A 24591-nucleotide genomic window follows, 5' to 3' on the forward strand; every position below is an offset into this window, starting at 1 on the left:
TTTGCATTTTTTTGGCTTTATAAATTTGCTTGGGTAATGATGCCAGATTTAGAAAGCTGTAATCATTCTTAAATTATTAACATCTGTGCATGTGCCTATTCCATAAGGGGCAAGATTGCTTGAAAGCTTCTCTTCTTCAAGTCCCAGCCCAGAAAAGCAGTTAGACATGAAAGAGATGCACAAATGTGGTCATATGGAAAAAACCGGGGGATTATTATTGCTGAATAGCAGAAAAAGACATGAAAGAAGAAGAAAAATAAAATAGAGTGGTAACTACCTGGCCATAAACAAAGATTTTGTAACACTGATATAAAGTTTGATTGACCAGATCTAAGATGTATGGAAAAGAATTCTGCACTAACAAACCATAAAGTTAAGATTTTTTTACTGAATTTAGAATCTGAGATAAACAGACATGTTGAGTTCTTGATTTTTTTCATACTACTTTCATTTCCACAAATACTGTCTCTGATATAGACCTAAATAATATGAGCTAGAAGTAAAATGGGATGTTTTTAACCGGGTGTATGTAACCAATTTGCTTTGGTTGTCACAGGACTTTATGGTGGGACTTTCCTCAAGAAGAAATATTGAGAATTAAGAATCAGACCATGACTCATCATAAGCTTTCTATGAAACAAAAACTTCATTTGAAACAAAATAATCATAGAGGCAAACTTCATTACTAGCAGAGCAGAATTCTGTTGCTCTCAGTGGACTTGATTGTGTTAATCTCAATAATGACTGTCCTGTAACCTCAGAGTTGTTCTCAGGGAGTCAATCAATATAAAAACTCTCAGTCACAGATGTTTGTGCTGGCTGTGGATGCCAGCAACATTAGCAGCAGAAATGCACGTTCCTGAATGAAATTTTACTCAAGATTGCATTTAATCGGTTGTTATTCACCCTGCTGCTGTACACAAAACTGCACATGAATGATGAAAAACCCATCCACTTGAAAAAAAATCTCTGTAGACATACAGCTACAGTTGTCATATGTTCCATGACTATTTCTGCCCTGCAAATGTGTTATAACATGGAATTAAATCAACCTTTTCACCTTCTTTACTGGAGGGATTCTGGGTTAGGTATACCTTGGTTGCAGAGGGAGGGAGACAAAAAGAATAGAGAGGAGAGACAGGGTACATTCAATCCCTGCTTTTGCGACCACAACCTTGGTAGAAGTTGTTTCCTGAAGCCTGATCTGCTCTTTCCATGCAAAATAATACAAATGCAATCGCCAGTGCTTAAAGCAGTGTTCTAGTGTGGGCTGTCTACCACACCCAAGGTTTCTAAGGCTTGCTGGGTTTAATGTTTATTTTTAAACTTGATCCAACAATATTGGTTTTTATCTATGTGAAAAAAAAAATCTAGTTTCTAATTGGATATGCTATAGTGCAACATTGCAATAAGATGAAAAATTCAATATTCTTACCACATAGTAAATAATAATTCTGAATTACAAGATTTAATTTAGTAAATATTGAGGAAAAGCAGCTAAGAAAATGACTGGCAAGTTTCAAGGATTTTTTTTTTTTAAACCGTTTCTGTGTTTCTTTTAAATAGAATTGTAAGTAAATTAAGTCAAGACATAAACAAAAATGAAGGGAAGCTGTCTTTCTTTCCAAAATGGTAAGTAAGTAAAACAATTCAGCTTTCTTTTTCAAAGCTTTCAGATATGTCTTTTCTGGACTGTTTTCCATTTGATCAGTAATACCTGGGTCAGAAGGACAGCCTGGAAGTTATATAAAATAAAACTCTGTTTTGTTAATATTATCTGTTAAGAATAGCAAAGCCTGAGCCCATGAACACCCTAGATACTTCTGCATGTCTGGAACTAAGTAACATATAAATTTCATACAATTTTCCACTTGAGTTGAGTAAACTAATCTTTAGGAATGCTATAAAGCCTAGGCATGTATTATTGCATCGATAATCATCATTAAAGCGTTTCACAGACCAATACATTCTTACACTTTTTAATACTCTATGACTTATCATTGAATATAATATTGTTACAGTAGCAGAAGAGCAAAAATTGCAAGAATATCGCATGAGAAGAACAATTTATATTCACATACAGTGAAAATCTAGGTCTAGTCTGTATAACGTGATTTTGTATCATCTGATAACATGATTTTACACCCTTGCATATACTAGAGTTCAAAACTAGAATTGAAAACTATAAAAATATTTATCATCAACCCTACAAATATTTATAAACTTGACTTTCAGCAGCTTGAATGAAATTAGTAAAGAAAATTTCTATTTTCAGGACTGGGGGCCCTGGTAAAGTTATTTACTGAGTGCTCTTGTTTCTAAACGCTCAACCTCACTGACTGGAATGTTTTTCAAAATACGTTGGTTTACATTAGGGTCCTGTGTGTGCAACACGAAGTAGTGTGTGACATTTTGGGTGGAGTTAAACTCACCTATATAAACTTCATTCTACTGTTAAAGCTAACCGCTACTTTTACTTGCAATAGATTTAATATGTTTAAAACATTTAAGAATTGCAAATGGAAGGAATTTATTTGTTTGTATCTTTGTTGTAGGGCCCAAACACAAAAATCTCCTGAAAATCCAGGTAAGTATGTACTGGCATATGGTTTCTAACAACAAAAAGTGTTAAAAAATATTCAAATATTAAGTTAATCCTTGCAGGGCAGAGTAAATTGGGGGTGGGGGGAAACCCAAAACAACAAACAGGAAAAGATGACAGCACGAAGAAGTTGCAAAAAGAATAAGGAGTAGTTACAGGAGAACAAGTAAGAAAAAATATTTTTAAAATAGAAAAGATGATGAAGAAAGGCAAGAGCAGAGACATTTGCACGAGCATTCCCAAATTGACTTTCTTTAATCCAATACATAGTATCAGTGCTTATATATTTCTGTTCCAACACCTCTGCCCCCTGCCCCTACTCCTAGCAGCACCCCATATTAGAGAAGTAAGCCTCTAGATGTCTGCCATTTTCTGAATTTTTATTTAAATTATTTTCTTACAAGCCATGAGCACTTAAAACTTCTGCAAGCTTCCATGTTCCCCCAATCCTACCGAAATTAAAAAACCCCTTTTGATATGAAAGATAAAATAGTATTAAACAAATAGATTAAAAGTCTGCGCTCATTCTGAAAGCATTCTGCTTCAAATTACATTTAAAACTGGAAGAGTAGGACAAACTTGAAGTGACAGCACACATCTCATCTCATACAAGGATAGCTCTTAGTTTTGAATCAGAATGTTAGTCGTACCTTTCATGCCTGCCTGCCTGCACAAGACCTACCTTGTTCCTGTGACACAGTCTTGTGGTTCAGAACTGATCTGGGATTTGTTGTGTCCTTTTTGCCAAGGTATGTCTTGATAGTTTAAAGTTGTACATGCTAAGAAGCTTGTGGTTATGCTTCTTTATGCAGGATACAGTCAAGAAGACGGTGACTGGTCTTCATTTGTGAGTATCATGATTAACAAAACCGACTGGGTGAATGGATTACCTCTTCTGTAAGGTCTATCGTTTCTTGCATTATCTACTTTGGGCAGCACGGATGGAGTGAGCAATGGCAGTGGTGCTAGGATGAGGAGAAAGAGAAGCAGGAGCATGAATAACTGGAGTAGCTGCATACAAATTTATTCACTAAGATAAGAGTATGCCCCGGTAATGCAAGGCAGAGCTTCAGAATGGCAATCCTAGATCACTGGCTCAAGTAGAAACTCACAGCCTACAACCAGGTCTCTACAAAACCTTAGCTGAATGTTATCTACCTATTTCAAGCTCTTAAAAGAGGTGGCTGGTAAGGGAAATGTTGCTATGCTATTCAATTGTAAATTCTTGTCATGTTATTCTCTAGAGTTGATTTGTTGAAGAATCTAATTTTTTGAAGCTAACCAGACTGCAAAAGTTCCTTTTGCCTTTCGGCACAGAAAATGCACTGGTAAACATCATGAGATGAAGCATACACAACTCAGCAAGCTAAAGGAATAAGCTGACTGATGCACAGTCTGGGTTTATGAAGATCTCTTACCTTGACCAGAGCCAATGTCTTTTTGCAAAAAACGGAGAGGGATTTTTAAGAACCACTTGCTGCTAAGTTTGTAGGAGATTTGCTGCTATTTTAGGAGCACAAAAGGTAAAAGTAATCACCTATAGAGCACCGGGGCTCTATGTCAATAGAGAGCTAGTCTGAAACTTTCAGCCAAGATACCAATGACAAATTGAAAATTCTTTTTCTTGTAGGCCTTGGCAGATTGCACAGAAGATGTGTGCAATGACCACTACCATATTTTCACTGTGATCTTACTAGGTCCTGCAAGTTGTACAAAGCTGTTTTGGATCTGGTCAGTGGAGGGCACAAAGACCCATATCAAAGACCTCCTTTTTTCTGAAGCATTTTTAAATATTGAGTTGCAGCTGTAAAGTACCTGCTATTAAGTAAGAATGAATATCAACAGGCATCAAGTCCTGCTCCAATGCGTTTCTAGGAAGCACTGAGTTGTTTGCTGGTGCCTTGTCTGTCATCTAAAACAAACACACTGTGCATTTCAATAAGCTATCACCTTATCTTGACTTTCCACTGCAGTTACTGTTATAAGATGATACTCCTTTCCTTTCTTAAGCTGTTGAGTGCTGTACGCATTAATAAAATGCTGCCACCTTTCCCCACTTTATTTCAGCATTTTTTCACTCAAACTGGTTTTAAACCCCTGATATCCTCCAGGATAAAAATACCACAGTGAAAGCCAAAATGAAACTGCACTGAAGTGTTTAGTATCCTGTTACAACATCTGTCTTTTACATACATTTGCCAGGATGAAGATGATGATGACTACGAAAGCCCTGATGATGACCAGGAAAAGGAAGATGAAGCTGACTATGAATCACCAACAGAAGAACCTGAGGAAGCAGAACATGACAGTGATGGCTATGAGCCACCTCCATCCAATAATGATGAAGCACACCACAACGTCATATTTCCTGCCAAGTCACTTGCAAACAACACAGATTATATAGGTAATTATTAAAAATTAAGTGCTATTAATAAGTTGTAAGGGATATTTTCACACATTATCAGCCACATTTTAGGTGGCTGATAATGGAATACTGAAGGTTTTTCCTTGAAGTAAACAGTGTAGTTCATGAACAACATTTCATGACACAGACTTACTGCATGTTGGTGGCTTTGTGACTTTTAAAGCTAAATTTTCAACCTCAGACAAACTCTGCTGGATTAAATATTAGTTTCATGTGATGTGTGCATTATTTGGCCTTTGGTTTGAATCTGCATGAAGTTAAATGTATGTGCATACTGTATTAGCTTTAGTAGTGCAACCTTGAACGCAGTAAGTTGTCAAAACAGTGGCAAAAACCTCTAGTGAAAATTGGGAAAAGGAAGAGATCAGTTTTCTCTGACTGTCATTTTTTTATGTCTCATTCTTCAGCAGCCTGCAGCTGTGGAGTGAAATACGGGAGTACAAAACTGCCATTTAGACTGGCTGGTGTTTCACACAGTCACTGTACTGCAGTGAATGAAAACAAATAGTGTGGGCCAACAGACTAGCAGATGGAGTCACCTCACCACCAAAGGGACAGACGAGCCTGTAACTCCCAAAACAACATTGATCATAAAGCAACTGTCCGTTAAATACTAAAACAATGTCTTTACGATATCTCAAGTACGCAGGTTATTGCAAGGGCTCTTCCTCATAAAGATCTAATGAGAATAAAATAACCAAACTGCTCGTGTAGTTGTTTAGTTTTGGGTTTTTCTTTTCTTTAGACAGACCAACAACAACTAGATCATCACATCAGCCTCCAGTACCACCCCAGCGACCTGGCCCATCCCCAGTACCAGCCTCATTTGGGGGAAGAGGTGCTTCTGTATGTTTCTTTCTTAATATTTCACTTATTTCCTTTGCTAGTACCTTAGAAGTCCAAGTGTAATGCCATTTTTATTCAGATAGTGTATGTAGAGGAAGAATTTCAGACATCAAAATAGATTTGAGCTCTGTTACAGGGTGGCCATTTTTTCATGGAACAAATAAATTTCATGGGACACATATATTGATTTATTTTAAATTACTTGGCTGTTTCTTACACTGGAAATTTGTACCCACTTATGAATGCCTCTCCTGTATAAATTATAGGTTTGTAATAGATGTCTCCTTGTTTCTGTAGTGATATTTGTAAAAGAAAAAAAAAGGCCAAGTCTTTCCAAGCTATACTTCTAGCAATTGTCCATTGAATTAAGACCACACAAAAGCATAAGGGACTGTATAATGAGAACCCTATTGGCCCAGATTTTTTCCTTTTTTTTTTTTTTTTGTCTGTGAATACATCAAAACTGAAAGCTATTGTACTGTTTAAAACTGGCACTGTGTGCCGCAACAGATGGACATTAGACCCACCCATGTACACAAGTAAAGGTAGTTTTAGGATGTGATAGAGGGGCTTTTGGTCTGACCCAGTGTCATAGTTCATGTATATATAAAACATACAGGAGTCTTAGGTGTCACGAGTTCTCAGTACCACTGTCCTAAATTGCTGATCTGTTGGTTGGTTTTGTTTTTTTTTTTTTTAATAAGAATGAACATTGGAAGGCATCTGTCTGGAGAAATCTAGGTTTGGATGCAAACATCTTTTGCAGCTGCTGACAACACAATGCTGTTTGACCCAGCTCTCCCAGTAACAAAAACCAGTCCTTTCTGCCCCTGCCTCAGTCAGCAACAGTCAGTAACACAGACTTAATACATAATTCTCAACTTCAAATTTACATCCACTGATTTCAATACCAGTTCTCAAAACCAACACCTGCCACATTGAAGGGGCAGAGGTACAACAGCATTGTGGAAGCTCCTGTTTCTTTCCTTTGACAAAACTCATGCCCTTCCCAAAGAGAACATCCCATTAGAGTATTCCTCGTGAGACAAAACAGATGGAGGCATCTAACAAAAAACCATGTATGTAGATCATTCTTCAGGAGCATTAATGGCTCCTATCCTTCCTGGTCTGAGCAGAGACCTATTCCTTGTGCTGCACCAGAGACAAAGATTAGCAGATGTGATGTGGTGGGGTTAATACAATAAAATTAAGAAGATGAAGACACATTTTAACCACATGTAAAATACTTGTTTTAGCTGCCAGCTTTTCCTCCTCCGCCAAGCAACAATGACTTGAGTAGAGACAGAAATATCAAGCCTTTGAAACGTAAGTACCGCTGGTTTTCTGTATGTAAAGCTTTTCCCACAGGTTATACAGCACTTCCCTTTTGCCCCTATCTCCTCAGTTCTGCTCTCCTCCACTGTTTATACAGATGCCTCACTTGTTATTCTGTGATGTAACACCAGTTCATGGCTATGCAAAATAAAGATATATTGACCTATACCAGCAAATTGTCTTACATAACTTTTGTGTTTAGCCCCAGCTCCTTCTATAGACAGAAGCACAAAACCTCCACTGGATCGCCTTGCTCCCCCATTTGAAAGAGAAAGCCCAGCATCAGGTCAGTATTTGCTTATGCTAATATCAATGGGGTTTTTTTTAATTATTCAAAAATATCAGTTTGAATATCATTCATGCAAAAGAGCAAGGTTCAACCAAGCGTACCATAATCCAGTCACATACAAGGTGATCTGTTTATGAATAAATAATGTGAGCAGTACTTATAAAGGGAGAGAAATTGTATCTAGAAAGCGGCAACCCTAGCTCAGGACTAGTTGAACAGAAAGACATTATGAGATCCCTGTGCAATAAATGTTTGCTGTAATATTGAAGTGAATGAACAAGGGAATAATTAGTCGGTTAAAAGAGGCAATATCTTTTGCATACAAAGCCAACAAAACTCTGCATACACTACTATATGTAATTTTGCACCCAGACTTAAAAGAATGCTGAGAACTGAAAAAAATATAGAAAAAATATGGCATTTATTTCAGACCTGAATACCATGTTTTACAGAGAATCTAACGAGACTACTCTGTGATTTTTATTTATTATCTGAACACTTTCATCTGGTACATAATAGCATAAGAGTATCCAGCAATTCAAAGCTGAACCATAGAAAATATGATTGTAAAACTTGCCCCTTTGAAAATTTTTAAATTTTCCTTTAATAAGAGGTATTGCAACTTTGCCATCTCTTGCAAAGCCAAAACCTTTTTCTGGCTTACATTTCAGGAGGCTGAGTGCTTCAATCTGCAAAATTCACATTCAATGATATTTAAAACTTTTTGTTTCATAGAAAACTTAATTCATTATCTTAAATTTAATTTTTTCTAAATGTAAGCTTTTACTATTTTCAGGGAGGAAGCCGGGCTTTCCTGAAAAGGTAAGGTCTTTTTTTGTTTGGTGCTTATTGATGTTTTTCACCTATTTTGATACACATTCTCTTAACTCTTCCTTGTTGTTTTACAGCCTCTGACTTCGCAGCTAAGGTAAGAGTTTTGCCTCTGGAAATGAGACTCTTGATGCCAGTATTACCCAGTTATTTCATAGTAAGCAGCTTTTTGCCTTTATTTCATCATCTTGCTCCTGCCTTAGATCCCTGGGGGAACAGCTAGCAATGATGCCAAAACCTCCTGTCCCACCAAGTGACAGATACGAAAGAGGCAATCCAACTCCTCCAAGGAAGCAAACCCCTGTAAAGTAAGTGCTCATTTAATTGAAATTTAATGAAGGATAAATTAAATTTAACAAAAATATGGATAAGCAACACAAGATAGTATAATTCACTGCTACTGCATGACAGCAGTGTCTGTGGTTATCACAGTTTTGCTCTAAGAATATGCATGGGATGTGCTGTGAGCTACAGAAAAGTGAAAGCAGAAAAAGCTCTCTCACCAGTCGTATCTCAGACAGCCATTACGTAGGGCATGACTCTCTTCCAAATAGCATAAAGAGATATATGATCCAAGTTTCTTCCACCAGATCAAGTTCTTGCTCTAGGGAACATTCCTTCATCAGTCCTATTGCTATGTTTTTAGGATGTTAGAAAAAGAAACCTTTACTTTCCTACCGTTGACTTTATCAGTCTGTAAAACTCCTTCTTAATAGCAAATAGCATTCTCTAGCAGCACTAGATCATTCTCTAGCATTTTCTAGATAACTTGTGGGCTGAACAGTGTGACTGATCTTAAAACAAAATAAGAAAGTAATTGAGATCTGCTAATCAGCCAGGATTATTTATCAGAGAGACAAATACTGGAAGGCTTATCATGTGTTCCAGCAGTGTTGCTAAGTACTACAAATGAGTTTAAGACCTGAAGTCTAATGTTTCATCATTGTAAAAACTTGTTTTAAGCTCTTATAATCAATTCATCAGACAATTTCCTTGTTGATATAATCAAGATGGACTAAGGACTAGCTTATGCTTAGATTATGGGTGAAAATTAGAATCTTAGATATTTTTTATGAGGAAAAAACTGTTTCTGCGTTAATTGTGTCTGTAAAACTTACTATAAATTCATGTCTTAGTTGAAAATATGGCCTAATGCACACAAAAGGAATGAGCAATATTCCATCTATGATTCATGATCTGTTTTCTATGTTTCATTTCAGGCCGGGTTGGCCACCACACAAAAAAAATGAAGTAAGTATAGTCTCAAAGCAAATATTTAAAAGCATAGGGACTACAATAACACGAAGTACCTGTATAACCTAATAAGTCTGAAAAAGGTGAACTCATTTCTGTTATCAGTCATCATGAACACTGAGGGATCTTTCATAGCACATGGTTTCTTTTTAAACAGTTCTACGTCAAGCTCAGTTTATTCCCTGAGTACTTTATCTTAGATAAGAGAAAGAATGATACCAGAATTTTTTAATGACATGGGAGAAGTGATTTTGCTAACCCAGGTTTGGGTTTTGGGGTGTTTTTTCAGCTTAAGCTGACCTACGGATTTCACTTTCAGATAACTCTGAGAGCCTATACATACCAAAGGAATGAGGAAAGTTTACATCTGCTGAGAGTTTCTAACTACTTTGGGTCAAGTTCCATTATGGGACGTCTACCTCACAGCTTACTTGTAAATAATTGCTGCACCTTAACATAGGAACTTTAAAAATTATTTGGTGTTGCATGAAAAATAGAAACCCCAGCATTTTAGATGAAGGTGACAGGATAGATATTAGAGTCCTTGTATACTCAAAATTCACCAACTTCCAGGTTTTTGTTTTGTAAAATATTATTAAGAATTGTGCTATAATAAGTTGCTAATGTTTATTTTCTTTTGGCTCCCCAGGAGGAAGAAGACGGTAAGTATTTCTACAGTGATTTTTAAAACTTAAAGTCTTTCTTTGTCTTAGTTCTAAAAAAAAAATAAAAAAAAAAATAAAAAAAAATTCACAGAGTTGTTTCTTTAGAGCCATTTCAAAAAGTCAGGTGGTAGCTTGAGAGGTTGTAGAACGCTTACGCAGTACCTCATGTAGATTTATATATCAAAGCCGCAAAGCACAGGAAATCAATAGCTAATAGCTTCCTTCAGTCAGCCAGTTACAAGAAGCAAGATTTCTTATTTTGAAACACATTACATTTTAGAGATTTGTGATCTGCACACAGCACCAAACAGCGAGGCACGTAAACCTGGTTTCCTCCCAGTTTTCACCAAAATGCTCAGTCAAACCCTGCTGGTACTAGCCTTCTGCGTAATGCTATTTATGCTAACAAACTGAAGCAGAACTTGTTTCATGTAATAATAGTATTTATAAATTACTTCAGAATCCTGGTTCCTAAAATTAAGCAAGCTGGTAAAGTGATGCCATAACAGAAGCAGAGCATTTGGCCAAGTCTCTACAAATTATCACTGCCTCTAAGACTCCCTAAAGAATCGGGCTATTTAAGCTGTGCAGAGAGCAGTTAATCTGTTCCCCTTTTACCAATAGTTGAGGAGTTTTATTTTATGCTGTTGTTTATGATGATATGGGAGAAATCTCACAAAGGAATGAAGTTCAAAAAGGTAACCTCAAATTCACTGTTTAGAAGCAATCTAACAGAGAACCATGGTTACATACCACAGTCAGCTCTACTGCAGTTAAGGTATCTGAATTGTGGCTTATCCAAAACAGAAGTTAGAAAATGTAGATGTTGCTCAAGGCTGCTTCAGGTTATTTTTAATTTTAATACTTAAGTTCTCAGTTGACCATATGAGTTTACAATCTGTAACTAACACATCAAGGATTTTTTATAGACAGTTTACTCCATTAGGTTTATTTCATTAAACAGCAGTAATGTGTCAGCGTTTCTTCATTCTACCTCATTTAAGAATGTCTCACAGAAGTTTTAAGTTTCCTTCTCTTTCTCTCCACAGCTGCACCCCAAAGACCAGTGCCACAGCTATCTTTGCCCCCATACAGCTCCAATACATTCCCAGCCAAATCTGTCAAGCCTCCACCTAAGCCAGGAGCCAACAGTATGCCTGGTGCAGAAAGGTTTGCTTCACCCATTGCTGCGTCATTCCTTTTGAATCTCAATCTCTTTGCAATTGAGCAAACAATAGTATATATGTGGCTACAGGGTTCTCAGGCAAATACGAGGTAACTACTTGAAGTAGTCCGTTATTTTTCAGGCTATACCCTTACCTCCACTGCATGCTAATTTGTGTTGTTCCTACTATCAAGGAGAATCCTTCATATAATTGAAGCTGTGTATTCAGTGAAGCAGATGGTGTACATCAGGCAACCAAGAAAATAATGTAAATCTCAGTTTTATGTCAAAGGCATATTTTAGGGCCTACGTGGTGCAATGCTTCTATATTCTTGAGACACCTCTCCCATTGCCTGCAGGATCCGTAAGAATGACCAGCCCTTTTGGGAAAGGATCATCTTCTCCTGCAAAACTATGGAGGATGTAGGTCAAAGAGGTTCTTTAAAAGGATTCTGCACACTCTAGGAGCCTAAGTGCTAGAGCTGCAACTACATTGCTTCAAAACTAAAAAAAACCCAAAACCCACAACCTTAGTTGTCTAGAGTTGAATGTGAATGAATTTCACCACCTATTCACTAAATTTTATTCTAATGGTGAATAATTCCTATTTAAACTTATTGTAAACCTTGTTTCAATTTCCAACATTAGATTATTATGCCTTCATTTGCTAGATGAAAGAACCCTTAATTAAATTTTGATTTCTGATGTAGTGTGCAACAGACTTAGCCTTTGATGAGTTAGAGTGGACTCCTTGAGTCTAGGTCTGAAGTACATTTTCAAATCTCTGTATTTTTTTAATTGCTCTTTGATGAATTCCTCCCATTTACCATCATCCTCTGGAACTGCTGACACCCCAGTAGAACAAATATTGCAGCAGCAATAGCAAGGTCATATGCAAATATGAACTATTCCTATGATGAACACTTCTGCTTATATTCAAACAGTATTGTGAAATTTTGATCTAGCAGAGGCCCCCATTTGGCTGATTCTTTCCATGAATCACAAGTCATGATAGGGTGTTTTTGTTCTGCAAATATAATTAACATATTCATCCCAGAGCTTTTTTTACAGTTCATTTAAACAGAAGAGAAATATGAACTGTAAAGGAAAAGCGTGCAGGCAGTTTGTTCCCAATTAGGTGAAAACCCCAAACATTAAAAAAAAGAAAATCATGACTCTTCATTTTGAAGAAGTTTTGGATGTGGGTTCTGGGATCAGGCCATAAAAGGAAATTGTAGATTTTCTAACAGAAAGCATAAAAATGAACAGAGGAGGGAAAGCACAGACACAGGGAAGTGTAATGGTGCTGTGGGTATGAGCTCTGTGCCCCTGTCTGCTCATAGCTCACAGAGTCACAGAATGGCTGAGGTTGGCAGGGACCTCTGGAGGTCACCTGGTCCAACTGTCCCGTTCAAGCAGGGTCACCTACAGCAGGCTGCCCAGCACCATGTCCAGATGGCTTTTGAATTTCTCCAAGAATAGAGAGTCCACAACCTTTCTCAGCAACCTGCTCCAGGGCTCAGTCACCCTCACAGTAAAAAAGTGTTTCCCGATGCTCAGAGGGAACCTCCTGTGTTTCAGTTTGTGCCCATTGCCTCTGGTCCCATCAGTTCTGGGCATCGCTGAAAAGAGCCTGGCTCTCCCTGCAGGTATTTATAGACATTAATAAGATCCCTCCTGAGGCTTCTCTTTTCCAGGCTAACCAGACCCAGCTCCCTCAGCCTTTCCTCATACACGAGATTCTCCAGCCCCTTATCATGTTAGCAGCCCTTCACTAGACTCTTTCCAGTAGCTTCACATCCGTAGTTGCAACATTAATGATGAGAATCCGCAGTTTCATCAACAATATTAAAGAAGCCACAGGGAAAATGACTCTATAAGTGGAACCCCACAGAAAGAAACATCCAGCAAGCTGTTACCCGTGCTTCCTGCTTCAGGGGAATACAGTAGTCATTCCCTGTGAAAACTCCACAAGCTGAAGCAGTTTCTGCATTAATCCTGATACAGAAATCTTGGTGGCCCATTACTGATTCCTTCTACCTTATTCCCAGATACTAAGCTTCAAGTAAACATAATGGTAGATCTACTTCCTTAAAAAGAAGAAAAACTAAAGAAAGAGAAGGCTATCCTCATCCTTCATAGGTCTCAAGAGGATCTCACATACTGTAGATAGGCACAAAGTCCAGATCAATTCTTTAGAACACAGAAATGTTGTATAGCTATTTTATATTTATACTACCTTTTTTTTTCTCTTTAAAAAAACCCCCAGTGCTAGAAACCTGTCTTCAAGCGGCTCACTACCACCACGCTTACATCCAGGTTTGTATCCTGCATTCCTGCATTTTTTGTACAAAAAATGACTGAAGGTTGAAAAGTGGTTTCAGTGGAGTTAAAATAGTCTTCTTTTTTTTTTTCTTTTTCCCCTGAAAGGAACTTGCTTAGTCTGAATCTAAGATGTTTTTTCTCCCTTGAAGTTTGGGCTTACTGCCTAGTTAAACCATTGTCAAAACTTCATATAAGCATCTATTTCAATATAGCTAATACTACTGAGAACTGAGCAATGCTACCTGCAAGTCACTGTGGCATAGTAATACTCTTGAAAAAGGCAGAAAACACTTCCCATGTGCAATATGCTGCATATTTATCTTGTAATAACAAGTAAAAAATAAAAGCAGCTTAGAAATTAATTGCTTTGCAAATACTTGTTTGCATATGGTAAGAGCTGCCAATGCCTCACAGTGACAGTTTTTTAGTTCTACATGCTGAGAAGGCAAGGGATGGAAAAAGACAACGTTACTTCTGTCTCAAAGAAACCGGAGATGGTCTCAACTGAGTAATTGTGGTACAGAAGCTAAAAAGATGTAACCTCTATTTCAAGTTCATCTGATTTTAATGACACCTGAACTGCAAGAGTTCAGTTAAAGTCCCTGTGCACCAAGGATGAATTTATGTAAAGAACCTGATTCTCTTATAGCAGCCTAAATCTGATTTCAAATCAGTTCAAAATGTGTCAGTATCAGAGTGATATAAATTCTTCATGCCTCATAAAATCAAGATTGTACACCCTGTATGCACTCCAGAGATTAAATTATTTTCCTGGTTTTAACATATTTTCTACTTTTACATCTTTGAAGGCAACACCAGCAGATCTCCTTCACGAGGCGCATCTGACATAAGACCTCCATTGCCAATTCCTAGCAGACAGACTGTTCACCAAATGAACACGGAGGAAGATGAGGTACAAAACATTACAAGCATTAACCATAACCGCTAAACACAGCAAATTTTCTGATTTTGAGAGAGAACATTTTTCAAAGTTGTTTTTCTAGTTAGTAGTTACTGTCAGGATGTTAGTAGGTGCTTTCAGTTTCTTTTTCTGTGTCAAACTGTAGTGCCTCATTTCATCTTCACCAAGAAAAACAATAGCAAAACCCCAGTAGAACAAAATAAGAAAAATACTTGTTTACGGGATTACTTGTTTTGCACAGTTGCCTTCAACTAGCATTACATATTCAGTTCTCCTTCCACAAAACCTTAGTGAGTAAAGAAATCCTGTCCTTTAAGTGCATTTTTGTTTCACATTTCTTTAAATATGACAAGTTTAGAGCAAAGCACTCCTGGCGATAACACTGCTGGGCAACCATATGTGGTATGTTCACAGGAAGTCTGCATTATTGTCTCAGATGATAGTTAAAAAAGAAAAAAATAAAATAATTAAAAAAAAACAACAGAGAAACAAAGGCAAAGGATGTGTGTTCCAGGCAGACAAAAGAGAAAATGTCACTTAAAATCTATCTTTTACTGAAAACATTTGGAGATAGCTGTTTTCCTTGCTAATTTGCAGACATATTATAGCTAGGTCTGTAATATTTTCAAATTTTCAAAGTGAGCAAATGATTTTAAAATCATTTAGTGCCACTTACCGTACAGTTATATATACCAGTAAAATCCCTGAAGCTCATACCTGCAGAGATTCTCCACGTAAACCCAAATATGCCTCACATCCAAACTTCTCTCTACTTATTTGTATGTTGTTAACATCACAAGCTAATTCATTGACAGCTTTTTCCTTTATCCTCTCTCACAAAAACCACAGGGCTCACTAAATGATGAATGGTACGTTGCTTATGTTAGCCGGCCAGAAGCAGAAGCAGCTCTTCGAAAAATAAACAAGGTACTCTTTAAATTGTTGGTGATTCTCACCATCTCCTAGCTAGATGTCCTTGCAGTCATACGCAAGAGTGAAGGTGAATAACGTGGTAAAGTGAGAGCCCCAATATAGATACTCAGAGTGAGAGATTCACCTTGAATAGCTTTACCCACATGGAAGTTACACATCTAATATAAATCAGCCATGAAAGCTGTTATTTTCCACAGTCCAAGAGAACAAATTCTGTGTCTCCAGAAAGAGGTTTCACCTTGCCTCTCTGAGGAGGAGTGACTTGTTCTCTGGAAATAGTTCTCTGTCAGCAGTGAGGAATTTGTTGCAAATTCCAAGTTTCAGGTGGCTTGAGGTAGATGAGATGAATCCCACCCTTTTCTAGGCCATATTTACCAGCAAAATGAAGTACAGACTCAAACAAATGAAACCCAGGCTTAACTGCATGTGTGGAGATAAACCAAATTGTATCCCATCACTGTGGGACATCTGTTCACTCTATGATGCTTCACAACAGAGGCAATAAGCTGCAGATGACACGTACAGCATTTCAATGACTTGTACTAAGGACCAGCTGATGAGGTCATATTCAATGCCTTTAAGAAAGGGTGTTTCAATGGAAGACTTGTTAAATGAGATCTGAAACGAAGAAAAGCAGCGAGAGAGACAGACACAATGTCATTGCCTTTACCAAAGTTACACAGACACTGTCATTATTTTAGGCCGTCTGTAAATAGATCACATAGGAACCTTGATTGGCACTTATCAGAAATTAACTTGTGGCTAAAGTGACATGAGGCTTGGCCTTTGATAGTTCACTTTCTCCTTTAATGGAATCTCTCCCTCATAGAACACCATTCCTCCCTTCCTTAAAAATCTGCATTTGTATCAGGCAGGAAAGTTTTAAGTAGCAAATTGAAAGATAAAACATTTGAGAAATGACATAAATTCTGTAATTGTGCAGTTTCTCTTACCAGAAGGAAAGAGATTTCAGAAAGAAAAAACACTTAAAAGCATGAGTACTCTAGCTAAGGTTGTTATGCTGATCAAACCCAGCAGTGACATACATTTGTCATCTTTCATTTTTTCATCTTTCAGGATGGAACATTCTTGGTAAGAGACAGCTCAAGAAAAACTGCAACTCACCCATATGTACTGATGGTGTTGTACAGAGATAAGGTATACAACATCCAGATTCGGTATCAGGAGCAAAATCACATATATGTGTTAGGAACCGGCTTAAAAGGAAAAGAGGTACTACGTGTTTTTCACACTACTTCCTTTCATCTTAAGGTATCTCCTGTCTCATTCTTAAGTGCCAGGCTACTTAACCTGGCAGCTGTTTTACTCCAGTGGAATTCTGCTAATTGTCTTAGAGTTATTCCTGATAGAATATGTTACTGCTGGAAGTAAAATCAGATTCTCCTGTTTGCACTCAGGGAATGAAGGGATAGCCTTAGACTACAGCTACTAGAGATCCATATACCTGCTTAGGGAATGTTTGTTTACCACCAAGATAAGGGAAATAAACAGTTGAGAGCAAATCCTTATCTGCCAACTTTACTGCCTTGCTTCCAGACTGCTGCTTTACTTACGCCCAGCAGTACTGCGTTGGATTTACTGGCACCAGACAGACGGGTCAGCACCCGTACTGCAGTTCCCATCAAGTCAGGACTCTCTGAATTTATCACTCAACTTTTTGAACTTTCAGGTGCAATCATCATGTCAAGCAGAATGACAGCATCATGTATTAAACAGGCCTAGACTGCTTAAATTAACTATACAACATTGCAGTAGGTTGTACACACACTAGATTAACAGTTATTGAGCTACAGATTATGGCAGGAATGAAAACAGCTGATCTGATAGTATTTATGGGACCTTGTAAGATGGCTAAATATTTAGAGTTCAAAAAAACCCACTTTTTGTTTTACTAACTACTAATAATTCTGACGGTTTTGCCATAGCCTTCTTCTTTCCATCCCACAGGATTTTTCTTCTGTAGCAGATATCATTGATTACTTCCAAAGAACACCTCTTCTTCTGATTGATGGAAAAGACAGAGGTTCAAGAAACCAGTGCATGTTAAGGTATGCTGCAGGACACATTTAAATGAGACCTTAACGAAGATTACATATAGTATTGAAGCCTACTGAAGTTTGGAAACTTCAAGATATTTCTTTTTTCAGCAAACTAAAATCATTAATTCATTAAAAATTCTTTTAATTTTAAGGAAAAAGGACAATGTTATTTTTAAATTATGCCTTAAATGCAGTACTCTATAAATCTGATTTTCCTACAATGTGTTTATTACTGCCCACTAATCTTACAGTACATGAGAAATTTTTATCTTCCAACATACGTGTATCTTCTTGAAATGATTTCCATGCCAAATCAGAGGACCCAGAAGTAAACACCAATAAAAGCCTGCTTTCATTGGAGGAAAAAGAAAAGCAAGCTATTTTTCAGATCAGAACTGCAGCAGCAATTATGTTATTTAAAGTGATACATAGAAAACCCAAACCTTGTCAAAGTTTAGGAGTAGACGAAAGACAATAAACCCCCAATTTTTCCCCCCAATCCACTTCCAAAGAAATCTAACTATAGCCACTTCTACAAAAAGACTGGGACTCCAACCTGGATCCTAAAGACACCCAAGTTTCAGCAATACCGAAAAAAACCCCCAACCCTGGATATGCAGCTGCCTGTCGAGATCCATGTCTGTGTTATTCAGCTATGAAACTGTCTTTGTTCACACTTTTCTAGAAAAATAAAATATCTACAGATACCATGTTCTCTCTGCCATTCACTGACGGCATGTCTTAGCCTCCAAACTGGAATCATGGATCTCCTAGGATCCTCTAACTTCACTCAGAAACAAACTTTTCTCTTCAGTTCCGTCTTTCTGACTCTCAGTTAAGCAACTACTTTTTTATAAGACACACATCAACAAGATTATCATCATGTGATTCTTAATTGGCAGAACACGCCCAAATCTCTTAGAAAGCAGAGACACACAATCAGGCTAAACTTAGTTCCTCTTATACAACTGCTTTCTGGTTTTACTGTATTTTTTCAAGAAAAACAGTAACATTCTCAGTTCTAAAAATGTAAGTGGCAACTGAGGACCACGGAAGCATACTGTAACAAGAGGTTTTCCCTCTCCTTTGTTAAGTGGGACTTGTCCAACTCTTTGCCTCGGTTTTCTAGAAACCTTTTTTTTTTCTGACAAGACCTTGGTTTGATAATTATGTTCGACTTTGTCACACTTTTCCTCCTTTAAAGCCATTTGTGTGCATATCACTTGAAACACAAATCAAAATTCAAGGCAGATAAATACCTTTGTGTAATCTGTATAGATTCTCAGATAAGCTAATCAGATTTCACGAACAGTTTTACTTTAAATATGTATGTTTTGTAAATGTTATCTTCCTTTCTAATATATTTAGCTAGGAGCTGGAATTCAAAGTTAGTGAATTTCATTTCCATGCAACTATGAATCAAAAATAAAGATGAAAAAAAAATTGTAAAAATTCTTCAGCTGTCAAAACCTGTTTCTAGCCCAATATTTTTCAAAAGCTCACTACTAATCTTGTGAAAGAAAAGTAATTTTTAATGTATGTTTTTCAAAATGTGCTAAAATTAAGAACAACATCCTCCATATTACCACTGATTCTGTGAGCTGGAGGTTGTAATTCTATTCTGTTGCACTGCCTTGAGAAGTGACAACCTAGAAATACCTCCTATGGAATCGTGTTTTATTTGTTTCAAATGATCTCATTAGTGAAAGCAAAATCAAACATAAACCAGCATAACAAATTGCAACACTACATATTTTTTTCAGCGGAGTAAATCTTGGTTTGATTATTCAGGCAAATATATTTTGTATATGAATAAAACCACACCTCAACATTCAAACATGCCCACAAGTAAAGTATGATTGACTATTAATTGTAATGATCTATGCAAAAAACCTGGCTACTCAAATTTTGGGCCAAGAAGATTTCAGGATAGAGTATTTAGACTGCCAACTCTTTCTTTCTTTTGTAACTAGGTGTATTAGAGAGTCACTACAGAAACTAGAATGAAAGTACTTTCGGTTTTCCTGAGGTAATCTGCTCTTTGGCCTCCTTCCTCAGCAACATTTTTAGAATGAGGAAGGCAGATCAAATGACAAGTTGCAGTTCCTCCTTTACTAGCTGTTTCTTATCCCATTTTCTGGAGCACAACTGAGATAAGATGGCAATGACTTGACTTGAAGTAATCTAAAATCTTTTGTTACTGTTTCAGTATGTCTTTGTTTAAAAGGAAAAAAACACATATGAAAAATTTCATGCCCAGTTTCCTGGAAAAACTTCATGCCCAGTTTCCTGACCTTTCTAGTTAATTGTATCAGTCTTTCCAGGCCTAGTGGGCTTAATTTGGGAAATTTGGGTTAAAAAAACCCTCTCAAAATCAATAACCTACTTATAGCATTTTTCTACTCCACATTTGCAGTTTAAATTAAAAAGAACCCAAGTGCAGAAAACCATACTGTCATTTTACAGTTCAAAGTGAAGCAGTATTAATAGAAGATGATGCATGAAAATGGATATTATTACTTAATCTGTCAAACTCCAAGTTTTTTCTTCAGCTTCTCTTAAATTTTTGGCCTTCATAGGATGGTTGAAATTCAAAATAAGGTCACAAAGCAGTAGCTGGCTTTCCACTGAAAGACAAAGGACAACATATTGTATTTATTGAATGGTAGATGCTAAGTGAATGACAATTTATATACAGCACTTTTTGAAGTGTTCATCTATTAACTCTTTCAAAAATTTGATGGTTGCCTTATTTTGTTACTTCAAGACGGTTAAATAAATTTTGGTATTAGCATACTGTTAATATTTCCTTTAGGAGACTATTATGTTCCTGCAAAGGAATGACTTTGACTACCCAACAGATTGTTTCCACAGTTAGCTAACATGATTCCATTTCTATATAACTACTGTTTCATTCATTTTTCAAAATAAAAGAGCAACTGTATTGTTTCATTAGATTAAAAAACAGTTGTATGACATAGAAAACCATTCACAACTGCACACTTTTTAAAATGATGCCTTAAACAGCTTCTTGTTTAGCTGGATGGTGAACTCAGAATTACCATTTAGTTTCTTCAGCTCATTGGACATTTTGTCAACATTTTTAATCGCAGCTTCAAGGTTAAACCGCTGATCAGCAGCAGCATTTTTGAATGCCTGTAAACATACACAAACGAAACATACCTGGCAGTGTACATATGATTCAGAAACTCAGTAATCCAGCTAATACTAATTATTATTATGATTTTTTAAAATTGTTTTTCATAAATAATATTTTTAACTAAAACTCCCCCCCTTTTATAATTATCCACTTAGATCTGGCAAATTGCAACTACTGAAGGCAACTACTAAACACTCAGGCTTTATTTTTGTTTTCTGTTCCTTTTTGTTTGTTTGTTTTTACAAAATTTCCTCTCCTTTTTTCCATTTTCGACCTTATCGTCAAGTAATATTCAGTCAACCACAAGATGGAGCTATTGTGACATTAACGTGCGTAAAAGAAATCAATGTCATTACTAGCACTGAATATCAATGAATCGGTTAATACCTGCCCAGGAACATTTATGTCTGTATAGGTAATTATTTTATAATCAACATCTTTTGGCTTATTTTGGACATCATATTCCCTTCCTTTAACATTTAATTAAAAAACCCCAATCAAAATCTGGAGACAATTAAGACTAGAAAGTGTTTGAAATTAATTTGAATGTTTAAATTTCTACTACATTCTTTTTTAGGAGTTTTGTCCCTTAGGAAAAATATTAAACAAAATTGCACATATCATGTTTTATGGCCTAGTTACAAGCTCTCTATCATTCAGAAATTCTAAAAATAAAATCTGGAAAAACTCTGGGTGCTTCATAAATACCGCTCACTATGTAGAATACCTCAGCACGTTGAGAAATATCACCAAAAAATTGAACATACATTTGTTGTAGATTCTTTTTCCAAATCTCTCTTCCCTTCAGACAGTGGCTTTGCATTGAGGTCATCAGCCAGGGCCAAAGATCCTAAAAGGACAAACCCTAAATTATTATGGAGTAATATATATAATATATATATTTCATATCAAATATATAATAACATTTGATAAATATAATGACTAGACCTTGTTTTCATTAGTGTTATTTGAAAATAGTCTAAGGGATTGAATAGTTTTAATTCTTCTTAGCAAGAATAAAATCTTGGCTTTTATTCATTTTACTTTCTTTTAGAGACAGTGTTTGAGAAATTTTTTAGGACTTAAACATGGAATGCTAATAGTGAATAAGCATACTTATAACAGTGATGAAGAATTCCCCAAACAAAATGTTGTATTTTTTTAATTGAAAACTTTATAAAAGATCTAAAAAGGCATTGCAATTGGTTTCTGTCATCAATTTATGGAAGGAGACGCTAAAGCGCACACAGAGTCAAGTCTTGGATGTCTGCTGGTCAGTAACAGAGCTGAGATTAAATACCAGATCCCTGGTCTTGCTCTTCCCCCATTCTCTCAGCTCCTCTCTCCTTATGCATTAGGACACCCTCATGCAAGTTTAAGTGTATGACATCACTGGAAAGCTGTTCCAAAACTGAAAAGGAAAAAAAAAGAAAAAGGGTTATTTCATCCTGGTACTGTGTGTGTTCAGAAAAGGTGCAATGAAATGAACAACACCTTGCTCTTGGCTAAAAGGGCAGCCAAAAACGCATGCCCCTCTTTTACTCCTCCAGAAAGGGCCTGTAGTGAGAGCAAAGCCCTCTGTGGGGCAGGCGGGTGGGATCACGCACTGGTCGGGATGAAGCCTGCTCAGGAGGGCACCAGCTCTGATGTCCACCAGGGCCACCATGAAGCATGGGATGAGGGAGCCCCGCAAGGCTTGAGGACTTCCCATTCCCAGAGGCTGTCCTGAACAAGCAGAAGGGGTGCCTCACCGGAAGGCCCAAGGACTCGCAGAACACCAGATAGATACCCTGAGGACACCGCAGCCTGGCTGACCCCCAACACCTCACAGGTGCTGCTGGGCGCTGCAGGCAGGCAGCAACACAGACCTTCCCACCAGCGGTGAGGAGCCTGCCCTTATTGCAGTCTGGCAGCCATGGCTTCCTGCCTGCGGGCAGCAGGACGAGCTGGTCACTCCAGTTCCAGGCACCGATCCCCCGGGGGCTGCTAACGGCTCCCCTGGCCTGGGGCAGGCAGCTGCCCATGCAGGCAGGAGAAAGTGCATACCCCTGGGCACAGGCAGCCCTTGTGCTTTGCTGCGTTCTGCTTTGCTCAGCAAGGAAAACCCCATGATGTGTCGCTCCTCCAGCACATGAAATGTCAGCAGGTTGTAAAAGCCCTGTAGGAGTTGTAATTTTTGGAGTGGGAGGCAAAAAGTAACCACAAATGGTGCAAGAGCTGAAAAAGAAATGGAGAAGAGAGGACTGAGGTGTCAACAGGGGAGTGCTGAATGGTGATTTCCTCTCATCCTTTGAGGCCCTGCTCTGGAGCACTTATTGCATGTTGCAGCAACTAATTTATATGCAGTCAGTTCCTTTTTGTCATCAATTTAAATTCACATGGAGTAAAAGTAATTTATAATGAGTAAAGATCAAATAATGAACCTAAATTCAAGGAAGACAAGAAAGGCCCTTTGCTCTACAGATTTATCAATTTAGACTGCAACAATGATTGCTTGCCCTTAGATGCACATATCTGGCTTGAGCTGAAATCAACAAAACCTGCTAAACAACGACCTGGAGTTGGGAACTGTTCATTTCTGTCCCAGTGTGTGCCCCATAGTACTAAACGCCAGGGACATCAAGCAAGGAAATGGCTGTCAGCACTTTTAGTTAATTTGCTGCAACCACTTTTCCTGCTACTCAGCGTTCATCTGTATTTTGAACTTGCTGTAGAGGACAGACGGACAGAGAAGTCAGCTGCCTGCCATTTACTTACTCTTCCATTCTCAGTCTTTTCAGGTTCGTGCTTTCACAAAACAACTTCTTTAAAATGAAGTGTTCTAAATGTATTGTTTTGTGACTGCAGGAGAAGCTAAATTGCAACTCAGAATAGCGTTTTCTGTTCAGGCACAATTAAACTGTGATTCAAAGAGAAAACATGATATGCTGCTTAGATTGTGGGGCTTTCTGAAGATGAGAAATGCAGAGCAGGAAACACTTTACACGTGCACTAATTCCTGTACTAGAACCTTTCAGTTTATATGGTCTTGCAAGGACTCCAATGCAAACAAGTTAGCTGTGCCCTTTTTGTACGCCTCTAAGGAAAAAGTCCTCTGTGGTTTCCAGAAGCCGGTGATTTTGCTGGCAGAATACCGGAGCATAGGTATGTACAAAGAAAACATGCAGCAAGGTGGTTTTATCTATCATCTCCTGTGTATAAAAGAATATATAAAAGTGTATATAAAATATATGTACAAAAAAGTAAAACAGTAGCCTAGCAAGTTCCTGAAAACATTTGTGTTAGTATCAGCAAAAGTTATTTTCTTCACTAACCTGTAAAGGAGAATGCTTCAATGGCTACTAGGAATGGGGTTAGCGGAGGAAGTTGTAATGAAGATAAACAGGCATCTGCTTTACTGTAGAAACTGCTAGGAAAAAAACCAGGTGTAGTATCCTAGTGTGATAGTAGGGAAAGGGAAAGATATTGCTGACCTGAAGACAAGTAAATTATCAAGTAATGGGGAGTTTTTCGAGACATGAGAGGCAGTTCCTCATTGACCTCTGTTCAAATACTGAATTTTACTTTCTACATCTGTCTTTTTTTCCACACCCTATAAATAATCTCTCACATCATACTTAAATTCATTCATCTGTGAACTAACTGTAGAAAAAAGTAGAATATTGTAACCACCAGAAAAAGGTTCAAAGTACGAACAATAAATTGAGTTGCCAGAACTAATTGGACAAACCAAGTAGAATCATTCTTAAAGATAAGGCCTTTCTAAAAAAAAAAAACCA

The 24591-nt window shown here is 37.4% G+C and overlaps 1 protein-coding gene and 1 long non-coding RNA gene across 2 annotated transcripts in view; one reads left to right on the forward strand and one right to left on the reverse strand.

Moving 5' to 3' along the window:
• LCP2 (lymphocyte cytosolic protein 2) overlaps positions 1–18362 on the forward strand; it is a 32470-nt gene extending 14108 nt beyond the window's left edge. Inside the window, exons 4-21 of the mRNA XM_010301870.2 lie at positions 1567–1632; positions 2556–2587; positions 3415–3449; positions 4805–5006; positions 5773–5873; positions 7130–7199; positions 7411–7494; positions 8294–8319; positions 8406–8425; positions 8532–8636; positions 9549–9579; positions 10232–10244; positions 11297–11417; positions 13682–13731; positions 14547–14650; positions 15509–15586; positions 16670–16825; positions 17561–18362. Of these exons, the coding sequence (XP_010300172.2) occupies positions 1567–1632; positions 2556–2587; positions 3415–3449; positions 4805–5006; positions 5773–5873; positions 7130–7199; positions 7411–7494; positions 8294–8319; positions 8406–8425; positions 8532–8636; positions 9549–9579; positions 10232–10244; positions 11297–11417; positions 13682–13731; positions 14547–14650; positions 15509–15586; positions 16670–16825; positions 17561–17683 (1417 nt within the window). The 3' untranslated portion in view covers positions 17684–18362. The remainder of the gene's footprint in view (positions 1–1566; positions 1633–2555; positions 2588–3414; positions 3450–4804; positions 5007–5772; positions 5874–7129; positions 7200–7410; positions 7495–8293; positions 8320–8405; positions 8426–8531; positions 8637–9548; positions 9580–10231; positions 10245–11296; positions 11418–13681; positions 13732–14546; positions 14651–15508; positions 15587–16669; positions 16826–17560) is intronic.
• A 1627-nt stretch (positions 18363–19989) lies between these two features.
• Positions 19990–24591, reverse strand: part of LOC142603851 (uncharacterized) — a 40741-nt gene continuing 36139 nt past the window's right edge. The window contains exons 3-4 of the long non-coding RNA XR_012837747.1: positions 21580–21662; positions 19990–20279 (exon numbers count right to left, since the gene is read on the reverse strand). This is a non-coding gene — a long non-coding RNA (uncharacterized LOC142603851). The remainder of the gene's footprint in view (positions 20280–21579; positions 21663–24591) is intronic.

Source organism: Balearica regulorum, chromosome 14 (genome assembly GCF_011004875.1).
Source record: "Balearica regulorum gibbericeps isolate bBalReg1 chromosome 14, bBalReg1.pri, whole genome shotgun sequence".
In the NCBI taxonomy this organism is placed as follows: Eukaryota; Metazoa; Chordata; class Aves; order Gruiformes; family Gruidae; genus Balearica; species Balearica regulorum.